General features: G+C 44.9%; 1 protein-coding gene across 4 annotated transcripts in view; it reads left to right on the plus strand.

Moving 5' to 3' along the window:
- sez6l (seizure related 6 homolog (mouse)-like) overlaps positions 1 to 12,290 on the plus strand; it is a 33,686-nt gene continuing 21,396 nt past the window's right edge. For all 4 annotated transcript variants that reach the window (XM_084035565.1, XM_084035566.1, XM_084035567.1 and 1 more), the window contains exon 1: positions 1 to 207. In XM_084035565.1, the coding sequence (XP_083891691.1) occupies positions 114 to 207 (94 nt within the window). In that variant the 5' untranslated portion in view covers positions 1 to 113. The remainder of the gene's footprint in view (positions 208 to 12,290) is intronic.

Here is a 12,290-nt window from a genome sequence, read left to right on the forward strand (position 1 = left end):
CTGACACGCGGACGCTCTGATCCGGACCGCGACACTCCTCTTCCTGCAGGATCAGCCAGACCCCCTGAGAGAGATCCGCTCGTCCTTCCTCCTCCGGACCGGGTCTCGTCGCCATGCCGCCGGCCGCGTACAGAGTCCGGGTCCGCTTCGTGTCCGTGTCCGCGGCGCTGTGGATCGGGCTGCTGTGGATCCGCGTCTCTGCGGGAGGTAACGGTCTCATTTCTGGTCTTCATTCCGGTCCTGGCTCGGGTCCAGTCTCTGTGAAAGCAGCAGCAGCAGAACCGGGTTCCGAGCCTCTTTGTGGGTCTGGTTTTGGGAGGAGGAGGAGATGGAGAGTCTTGTTGCGGCTTATTTTGGCTCCGACCAGTTTCTGGCACCGGAGTCCGGCTCGCGGGGATCCTGTGGACCGGAGCCCACTCGTGTGCGTGGGAGCCTGGAACAGGAATGGGCGCAGAAGGGGGACCGGGTCTCTGCAGGGGGACCTGGTCTCCAGGTAGACGGAGGGGATTCCTTCAGTGAAGTGAGAGTTTGAACGCGGAGATGCTGCTTGTTGTCGGGTATTTGTCCGTTATAAGCCCGTAATAACAACGTGTTCTGGGTTGCCAGGTTGAAGGAAACCCTCCGTCGTCCTTCGTTCTTTGATTGTATCTATTGTGTGTCATGTGACCTCAACCACCTTTATATTTAGATATCTAGTGTTTTTTGTTGTTACTTAATTATTTTTAGGAGATTTATTTTTTATTGGTGCCTCTTGTTGTTGTTGCACTATCCCCCTTTCTGCTGCAATGCATATACACACACACACACACACATATATATATATATATATATATATATATATATATATATATATATATATATAATATAATGTACTGTATATCCCGTTAGATTCCACAAAATAGTCTTCAGTCCTAGTTTTAAAGATATTAACGTAAACTGAAGATTTTAACGTAAAGTAGACTACTGCGCTGTCGCAAACATTTTTAACGTAAAGCAGAGTATGGTACTGTCGCAAACATTTTATCGTAAAGTAGACTGCTGCACTATCGCACTTTTTTTTTTTACCTAAAGCAGACTAGTGCACTGTCGTGAAACATTTTAACGTAAAGCAGACTGCTGCACAGTCGCGACAGTTGGCGCGTTACGTTTTACATCTTGTTTACATCTGGGGTTTAGCTAGAGGCCGTCATGAAGCTAGCGTTGTGTTTAGAGTTGTGCTCACAAAAATTATCCTATTCCAATTTTTGGGGGATTTTAACAAGAACGTAACCATGGTGACTACTCCGAGATGTTTCTGGAAAATCAAACGTCCCATTAAATTCTGACCAATCACAAGACAGTTTGCAAGCGTGCGTTGTTTCGGGCGTCTTTGTTTGCGATGTCCCGACTGCAGCCTGAACACAAATGCAACCGAAGGTTCGATGTATATATATTTATATATCTCTGACTGAATCGGAACAAAGCGACTAACTCCAGGTCTGGATCCGACCTTTAGTTGGGTTTACAAACTTCCAGCCAGAGCGCTGTCCGTGGTCCTGAAACGACTGCTCAGATGAACGGGAACGTTCAAAACATCGTAGTTGTTTCAGGCTGAAAACATGTTTATTTCTGCTGGAAAGTCGGACATTTTAACACTGCGATTTCTGGGTAATGACTCGCTTTAAGAGCCTCAAGTGGCCGTTTGAGTAACTGCAGTTTTGGAAATAGCTGTCTGGTGATTAACTGAGATTTGTTGAAGCCTCTTCCAGATTAATTCACTAAAACAGACAAAGCATGAGAAAGAAAACCTCGGATTTCAGTTTATTTTGTTCTAATCAAATTTAGAATTGAAACTATTATTTTACCGACAGAAACATTAATTGAACATTTTGTGAAACTTTGCTGCTTTTCTTTCTTTCTTTCAAAACGTAATAAATCGTAATAAATCTTTTGGAGGGTTCGACAAAACAAGCAGTTGGGGAAAATAACCTGCACATTATTGATACTTGATAATAGTTTTATTGGTAATACTTTATTTTACTATATTATTATTATCATTATTTATTGTATTTTTGTATTTTAAAAATGAGTCGTACGATTCCTTTGCGAGCGATTTGCGCTTTTGTTTCAGAACATTTCATCACTTCAACTCTTGATTTTATTTTGAAAATCCAGACTGACAGTTGAGCCTCACAGAGCCGTTGAATGTCTGAGGACACACTCACACACACACACACACACACACACACACACACACACACACTCTCTCTCTCTCTGTCTCTCTCACACACACACACACACTCTCACACACTCATGCTCACATGGATCCATCCATCGGTTCCCAGCATGCTTCAGTCTTCTTGTTAATCCTCGTTCCTCCCGCTGTTCCCCACACACACGCACAAATGTTCGATTTTGTAAATGCACACACACACACACACACACACACTCCTGCGCTGCATCACCAGTTTTCATCTCACCGTCGGTGTCGGCGGTTAATGAGATCACCCAGCTGAGATGTAAAGTCGCCGAGTTAACGAGTGTGTGTTTGTTGGCGGGTGATTTGTTAATGCCTGTGTGTGTGTGTGTGTGTGTGTGTGTGTGTGTGTGTGTGTGTGTGTGTGTGTGTGTGTGTGTGTGTACATAGCTGCATCACGTCGTCTTAATATCTCGCTGCCGAGGCTGATAATCTTCCAGGAAGCCGATCCAGCAGCTCCGACTCGGTTTGGACTTGTGTTTTTTTTGTTCCACAAAGTTGAATTTAAAAGAAGACGCCACTCGCCGTCTCTTCGCCTTTCTCCTCTCATCATCACGTCTCCTCTTCATCGTCCTCCTTCGCCGACTTCTCCTCCTTTCCATTACCCGTGAGTGAGAGGAGAGCAAAGTGGAGCTGAGGGGGAGACGGAGGAGATTGTTTCTCACGGCTGAGTAACTCCGGCCTGATTATACAACCAGATCCTCCTCGGGCTGCAAACTTCCTTTCTTCTTCTTCTTTTTGGGAGAATCAGCATCAGAAGGAGATGCAGAACGAGAGGAAGTGAGGCGGAAAGGAAAAAAACAACGGAAAGTTTGAGAAAGAAAGAAAGTTTAAAAGTAAAAGGACCCATTTCAGAATAAAAGGTCATGGATTATAATTAGTGATGCATTAAATGGGATTTTGAATGCAGGACTTTTACTTTTTAGAGGAACATTTTGAGGACAATATGTCATTTTCTGCTCGGTGGCGTCTCTCAGTAAAAACAAGGACAAAAGACGTAGTTTGATAATGCGGTGAAGCAGTGTTGCATCATGGGAGTTTCCTTCAGTGTTCACGCAGGTGTCCTCCTTTTCGAAACAAACGCACCCGTTGCTCAACCCATAATGCAGCGGGTGGGAGTGTCACATTCAAATGTTGACGCGCTAAATGAGCGTCCGTGTCCGATGGCCTCCGTCTGATGACTAAAATCCTTCGTCCTGTTGAGACGGAGTTTGAAACCACGAGATGTGAAAGTGAATCGTAAGAATGCGTCTTAAATGCTGACTCATCAACAAAAAAGATGTGACCTCATGAAAACTTTGTGTTGACTTGATTCAGATGATTCTTGGGGTTTAAAATTGTTGGAAACATTTGGTGAAATGTAGAATAGAATCATCTGAATAGATAAAAACTCTCCTCATTATATAACATAATCGTTATAGGGCCTGGGTCCACATGGCAGGCGCTTTTTAAAATGTTTCCATGACAACAGTGTCTTGACAACACATCATCACTAATGTATGAGAGACGAGCGTCGCCTCTTTGCTGTTCCTATTTGTTTGACATTGATTTTTCCCTCCACGATCACCAACGAGAGACTTTGTATGGACGAGCTCGTCAGCCGCAATCTGACAGCCGAGACGACAATCAGACGATCCATCGGAGACGGAGACGATCAGACGGAGACGATCAGACGATCCATCACAGTCGGAGACGATCAGACGATCCATCAGAGTCGGAGACGATCAGACGATCCGACGGAGACGATCAGACTCCGATCCGTCGGTCGGAGTCGACGTCTACGCAGATAAAAGCGCAAAACTCAGCAGCAACATCGGCCATCCGATCTGCTCCCACTAATGGACTCTTCTGTCTTTGTCACGATGGCGTCTGTCTTCACTGACATCACCGGCAGAAAAATCTCAATGTTGACTCGGGTAAAAACACACTTGAAATGAAGCATCAGAGCTCTTCTACCATCACAGACGACACCTGATCTGTTCTCGCGTATATCTGCGTCCCTTTGGAAATCGTAAGTCGTACACTTTATCTACGAAGGCGTTTGATCGGAAGAAGAAAGCAGAGAGGAGCTGCTTCTTTAACACAACAGCAGGCAGGAATAGGCCGAGAAGTTGGAGGTGACCCCGTTTTAATCAGCGGCGCTGTCGGCACAGGTGGGCTTAGAAGGGTTTAACCTTTCAGTTCAAGGAGAGCTCGCAGGAATACGAACCCGCTGATTAACACCATGGTATGGGGCCACGGTGCTCCTAATGAAGAGTTTTTTAAAGTGTGTTAACTGTTAGAGGAGCATGATGGCGTCCTCATGTTGTAGTGTAGTAAGTCCCCCTCCCTCCGTGTGTGTTGTTATAGGAGCTTCTCTGTTCTTTGTCGATGTAGTCGGCCTTTAAGTTCACGTGAGCGTGCCCTCATGGCGAGCTTGTGCTAGCGTAGCATCCAGCTATCTGCGTCCCGATCCGTCCTTTGGAGGTTCATCCGAATGCTGACACAATGCCGTCCCGTTTCAAAGACGCCTTTCAAATGCAGAAATGCGACTTTCTTTTTCCCTCCCGTCCCGACGTATCCCAGGATTCATTGTGACGACTTGATTTCAATCATCAGAATCAGCTCTCTCAGCCTGAAATACATCATGAAGCGTCTCCATCAGAATACCAGATGAAGAACAGCATCAAATATGATCTCCGTCTTAATCAGATAATGTTGGCTACTTCTTCTATGCTCTTTCTTGTCTATCGCAGCTGGTTGCTCGGCAACGGGAGTGGCTAAGAGTGTGGGAATAGCTGGTGATGACGATAAAAGAGACTCAACTCTCGGTTCACCTTCCGTCATGTCTTTGGTTGCTTGGGGTGATGGTGTTTCTGACGCTTGTTCAACACTTCACACGACCACCGATGCAGATGTCTTACACCTCACGCTCTCTGGTTCCTCAACGCGAGGACGCTGCTGTGAAATGAGACGCCGTCGAGGCGCTACGCTGTACGTCCAGTAGAAACATTGTGGGGTCTACTTTCTGGCATCGTGGAGGGATCTCTGTGTAAAAAGGCCTGTAGTTAAATGACTGGAACAAGCTAGAAAAGGCCACATTTGGATGCAGCGGCTGTCTTTCTGCTGGTTCGGAGGTCGTGGTCCTGATTCCTCTTTGTACCTGAGAGTGTGTGTGTGTGTGTGTGTGTGTGTGTGTGTGTGTGTGTGTGTTTGCTGCAGCTGGAGGAGAGTAGACGAAGCACAAGCTGCCACCTCAATTAGCCCCAACGCTCATTAGAACCAGAAGTGAGAGCTGCAGCTTCTCGGCCTCTCACACACTCTGACATATGGCCAACCAACTTCCCCGAGACAACAGCATCCCCGTGAATTATTCAAACGTGTGTGTGTGTGTGTGTGTGTGTGTGTGTGTGTGTGTGTGTGTAGGGGGGTTGAGTTAAACATCTACTTGATGAACTCCCGGCGCTAACCTTCCTCCGCTTGCCGTGTTGACATCAAACGGAAAGACGCCCAAAGGCGACGCAGGTCACCGCCGGTGATGTCTCACCTCAGCAGGTCTGCATGGACCTCCGTGACCCCATCTGGCTTTTTGAACGTGTGTGTGTGTGTGTAGGTGTGTGTGGGTGTAATTTCCCATCGGGACATTGTGGGGACCGGCTTCCTTTTCAGGGACAAAATGTAGTATTGGGTCATTCTAGTGCGAAGACCTGGTTTCAAGTCAGCATGAGGTTTTTAGAGTAACCAGCTCTTCTAATTGTATATATCTTATAGTACAACATCAGGATAACTATACAACAAACACTTCTTAGTTATGTTTTTTTTAGTCATTGGTACAGCTCAAACGATTCATCCAGTTAGGATGATTACACACAAGACGAGTATTCTTAACATTCTGGGAAAGTACCAACAAGGTCATTCTTATGCATCACTTTGTATATTAGCATTTGGCTACTAACTCATGCTAAGCTAAATACGCTAGCAGGAGTGCGTGAGTGACGTTGTGGGACAGGATGTACTTCACAGGGATGAGGACTTGGTTTAAGGTTTGGAGGTAAACGTTGGGGTAATATAGTGTCCTGTGTGTGTGTGTGTGTGTGTGTGTGTGTGTGTGTGTGTGTGTGTGTGTGTGTGTGTGTGTGTGTGTGTTTGTGTGTGTGTGTGTGTGTGTGTGTCCAGGATTATCCTCTCTAGGATGGCTGCAGGATTGAACGGATGCTGCTGACACTTCTCTACAATAGAAGCAATTAACTGAAGCTTAACTTTGTGTATGTCTGTTTTAAGCCAAGGAAGTGTGTGTGTGTGTGTGTGTGTGTGTGTGTGTGTGTGTGTGTGTGTGAGTGTGTGTGTGTGTGTGTGTGTGTGTGTGTGTGTGTGTGTGTGTGTCTGTGTGTGTCTGTGTGTGTGTGTGTGTGTGTGTGTGTGTGTGTGTGTGCGCTGTTGAAATTAAACCATTTGGTGTTTTTTTTTCTTTATCAGCCGTTTTCAAAGCGTTCAGAGAAGTGAAGTGAATGTACGAGTGAATAAAAAGGCTGAATATGATTCATCTGCATTCTGTTAAAGGAACAACAGGAAACATGAAATGTTAAAATTAGAAGGGAACATATAGATGGAGGACCGATGATGCATTCTGGAGAGTTTAAGATCCTCTAGATTATTATTATTAGATTAATCTCGGCCCCCAGTAACCATGAAACCTAAATCACTTCAAACCTCCAGCAGCTTGACAGAAAACCGCAGTAAAAGTACTAATACTACTCTGGAAATACTCCACTTAGAGTAAAAATCCTGCATTCAAAGTCAAAGAAGTATTATGTACTTAAAGTAAAAGTATCACTGGTGCAGTAAAATGTTTTAGTTCAGTATTAATATTCCTGCTGCATGAATGTTTATGTTTTTTCAATGTGTTTAATCTGCAGCAATGCGTCATAATATATAAGATCATCATCCGTCCTGTGAGAACCTCATATCTTGTGGTTGTTTTATGTCTTTGTGGTTGTTTTGTGTCTTTGTGGTTGTTTTGTGTCTTTTTAGTTGTTTTGTGTCTTTGTGGTTGTTTGTGTCTTTGTGGGTGTTTTGTGTCTTTGTGGGTGTTTTGTGTCTTTGTGGTTGTTTGTGTCTTTGTGGGTGTTTTGTGTCTTTGTGGTTGTTTTGTCTCTTTGTGGTTGTTTTGTGTCTTTGTGGTTATTTGTCTCTTTGTGGTTGTTTGTGTCTTTGTGGGTGTTTGTGTCTTTGTGGTTGTTTTGTGTCTTTGTGGGTGTTTTGTGTCTTTGTGGGTGTTTTGTGTCTTTGTGGTTGTTTTGTCTCTTTGTGGTTGTTTTGTGTCTTTGTGGTTATTTGTCTCTTTGTGGTTATTTGTCTCTTTGTGGTTGTTTGTGTCTTTGTGGTTGTTTTGTGTCTTTGTGGTTGTTTTGTGTCTTTGTGGTTATTTGTCTCTTTGTGGTTGTTTGTCTCTTTGTGGTTGTTTTGTCTCTTTGTGGTTGTTTTGTCTCCTTGTGGTTGTTTTGTGTCTTTGTGGGGGTTTTGTGTCTCTTTGCAGTTGTTTTACGTGTTTTGTGGTTGTCTTACATCTCTTTTTAGTCCATCTGTTGGGTTGTTTTTGATGATACCAGGAGGAGCCTGCAGATGTAGTGGAGGAGGAAGTAGAAAGTAGCAGAACATGGAATACTGTAGTAAAGTAAAAGTACTTTGAGTGTGTACTATCCAAAGTGAAAGCAGTTTAACTGTGAGCGACTCGGCTCAGTTAATCAACCCTGTCGCCTGTTGCTGCTCGCCGGTTTATTACATAACGTCAGACTTCCGATAGCGCCTGAATGCTGACGGAGCACAGCCAGACGGCCTTTTTATTTGGCATTTCAAAAATACAGAGAGCAAAGATACAGCATGGGGCACTTTTACATAACCAGCACATTAGGAACAGAAATAAAAGACTAATGTGGCGACGCGGCAACGCAGCCCAGTAGAAACCAGAAGAAATTAGACTTTAATGGGCTTTTCTTTGTTTCTAAAAATAGGAATGTTGAAGTGGTTCAGGGCTGGAATCAAACGTTTGCATGAAAGTTCCTGTATTGTTTTGATATCGCAATATATATATTACAGAACAAAAATACTGCAATGCCAGATTTGTTCCCGAGCAGCCCGACTAACCTACGTTGTAGTAAGAAAAAATTCAGTCTTAATGCTAAGCTAAGCTAACAGTCTCCCACGTTTACCAGACAGACAGGAATGTGTTCTTCTATTCATATTTAAACGCCGTCCTGAAGTCTGCTTGCGGTTGATAAGCGACGCCGCGGTCTGATTGGTTTAGAGGATCAGACTCTCCGAGTCCTCGACGAGCCACGACAACAAAAAAACAAACGTGTGATGCTCAAATTCTTTTTTAGAAAAAGCAAAAATATTTTGTTGTATTTAGTTTCAGCTTCCACAGAAAAAAGGGCATTAAAAATGTTGTTTTGTTGCTTCGTGTCAAATGATGATCCAAAGAGGGTTGATACGGTTGTCTGGGATTATCCACACACACACACACACACACACACACACACACACACACACACACACACACACACACGTTGCCGTGTCAGACTCACTCAGAGCCGATTGGAACAATCAAGTGTTTCTGCAGCCGAAGCATTTTAAAAGGTTCATATTTCAGTTCCAGTTTGCTTCAAAGCTCACACTAAGCCGCCGCCACCGCCTGATACGGGAATCCCGCTCAAGTCGGTCTGTCAACGCGCTCGCCGAACTGTGTGTGTGTGTTTGTCTGTGTGTGTGTGTGTGTGTGTGTGTGATAATCCACTGATAGTGACGCTTGTCAGGCTGTTGTTCGTTTCCGTCGTACTTTAGCGGCACTGACAGAGCCGAGCATTATGGGTAGGAAGGATGTGATTGGCTCTGTGAGGTTCAATGTAGCAGCCGGGGGGATCGATTGGTTGATTGATTGATTCCTGTCATCAGAGTTTTGCAGCTCCTCTGAGCTCCTGATGAGTTTTCATGTTGGATGAATCGTGTGGTCGGAGATTATTGATCTTCTCCTCGTGTTTGCTGTCGCTCCGTTGACCAGGAGGCGGCTTTACACAACCTTCCTGTTTCTCTTAGTTTCTGCTGTCTGTCGTCACGGTGACGAGCTTGTTACTCCTTCCTGCTTTAGAGACTTTAGTCGGCCGCTTTCCTGCACCACTTCCTTTTCTACATCGTCGGTCGATGGAAAACTTTAAGGAACTTTTTGTTGCGTTGTGTTGTTGTGAAGCTCCATATGTTGACCTACTTCCTGTTGTTGTTGTCACCTACTTCCTGTTGTTGTCATCCCCTACTTCCTGTTGTTGTCTTCACCTACTTCCTGTTGTTGTCATCCCCTTCTTCCTGTTGTTGTCTTCACCTACTTCCTGTTGTTGTTGTCACCTACTTCCTGTTGTTGTTGTCACCTACTTCCTGTTGTTGTCTTCACCTACTTCCTGTTATTGTTGTCACCTACTTCCTGTTGTTGTTGTTGTCACCTACTTCCTGTTATTGTTGTCACCTACTTCCTGTTGTTGTTGTCACCTACTTCCTGTTGTTGTCTTCACCTACTTCCTGTTGTTGTTGTCACCTACTTCCTGTTGTTGTCGTCCCCTACTTCCTGTTGTTGTCTTCACCTACTTCCTGTTGTTGTTGTCACCTACTTCCTGTTGTTGTTGTCACCTAGGACCGTTGTTGTAGGACCATTTTCTCATAGACTTCTATACAACTAGAGAGGAGTCGCCCCCTGGTGGTCAGCAGAGAGAATGACAGTTTAAGGCACTTCAGCGTCGGCTTCACTTACACTATTTACAATTTGTAAAATGATCTATAAATTGTAAATCATAATTTTGTGCATCACAGTTGAACTGAAATATGGCGGCATGTTTACTGCATGGATAATTGAGCAAAAGCAGATGTCTTGTCTTAAATCTCATCTCTTTACTGAGATGAATAGAAAATATTGGTCATAAGATGATCAGTATTTAGGTAACATGTAATTTGTAGTTAATTGGAGGAGCGTTTCAGTTTCATGGAGACGGCTCATCGTGGATCTCTACTGTCGTAAAAACAACAAAATGTGGGTCTGTGTCCCCCCCCCCCCCCCCCCCCCCCCCCCCCCCGCTAACTGGAGGCAGGCTGGAGTGTGAGGAGAGTTTCAATGACTCTGCTGTGTTTCTGCTCGGCCGAGCAGCTAACAAACACACACACGTGTTGTATCGCTGCTGCATTCGTTCCCAACCGTCTTAATCTGGACCTTCACCACCTAATCCCACATCACACACACTACACTCGCATCACACACACATCACACACATCACACTCATCACACTCACCAGACTCACATCACACTCACATCACACACCACACTCACATCACACACCACACACACATCACACACACATCACACTCATCACACTCACCACACTCACATCACACTCACATCACACACCACACTCACATCACACACCACACACATCACACACACATCACACACATAACACTCATCACACTCACCACACTCACATCACACACCACACTCACATCACACACACATCACACACATCACACTCACATCACACCACACTCACATCACACTCACATCACACCACACTCACATCACACACCACACTCACATCACACACCACACACATCACACACATAACACTCATCACACTCACCACACTCACATCACACACCACACTCACATCACACACACATCACACACATCACACTCACATCACACACATCACACACATCATACTCATCACACACATCACACTCAACACATCACACACACATCCCCCCCCCCCCAACAGAGAGAAGTTTAACATATCCTGACTCGGGATAAATTCCTCTTCCTCCCTTGCATTTAATCCTGATGGGATTAAGTGTTTTCACATAAGACGACACGCGGAGTCTTAAAGCCGTGGCGGCGAAGAACGCACGACTTTATATCACTTCTGCTGCTCTTTGTGTTCTTACTGCAGCCACACACACACACACACAAACACACACACCGCTCCACTAGTTGCCATGACGAACATATTTGTGAGACGTAATGGTCGATGTGAAATGTGAATGTTCAGTCATCACAGAAGGTGTTGACAGTCGTCCATCTGCGAGCGGCCAACGCGACCCGCCGTCTCCAATGTATACTTCACTGTCCGTCTGCACAGTCGGACAACTGAACACTGACTAGCGTTGTGTCTTACTTAAGGAACAAAGTTCAACAAAAACCTAAAAAAATATTATCTACAAAACAAATTTTCATCAAAATAAATCAAATTTTTCTTCCTCAAAGATTATGAAAATACTACGAGTGCAGGGCTTTTACTTACTATGTGTGTTTTCTACTCCTCTTCCTGAAGTAAAAGATCAGAGTACTTGTTGTGTTCTTGTTCTCCGGTTGAAATGATAACAATTCGCTGCCGGCGAGAAACAGCATTTATCACTCATTAATCATCAGAGGAGGAGGAGATACAGGAGGAGGAGGAGGAAATACAGGAGGAGAGGGAGGAGGAGGAGAAATACAGGAGGAGAGGGAGGAGGAGGAGGAAATACAGGAGGAGAGGGAGGAGGAGGAAATACAGGAGGAGAGGGAGGAGGAGGCAATACAGGAGGAGAGGGAGGAGAGGGAGGAGGAAATACAGGAGGAGAGGGAGGAGGAGGAAATACAGGAGGAGAGGGAGGAGGAGGCAATACAGGAGGAGAGGGAGGAGAGGGAGGAGGAAATACAGGAGAGGGAGGAGGAGGAAATACAGGAGGAGAGGAAAGTTAGATGGGGGGAGGAGGACCATCCACAGATGATGCCATCTAATCATCTGTGCTGGTCATGGCTGCTGCAAGTACACACACACACACACACACGCACACACACACACACACACACATGCAGCCAGCTGAGCATCAAGTCTTCAGTCGTAAACCAAACCTCTCTCTCCTGATAAAACTTTATTGATCCACACTTGTCGTGATGTCACGCTCTGTTGTTTTAAAGCAGCAGTAAACAGACAGAAGAGACACAAACACGAGAACAGAATGAACGACGGTTCAGGAGTTTCTATCTGATCACTTCTATCTA

The sequence above is a fragment of the Eutrigla gurnardus genome, assembly GCF_963514095.1.
Source record: "Eutrigla gurnardus genome assembly, chromosome: 19".
Lineage (NCBI taxonomy): Eukaryota > Metazoa > Chordata > Actinopteri > Perciformes > Triglidae > Eutrigla > Eutrigla gurnardus.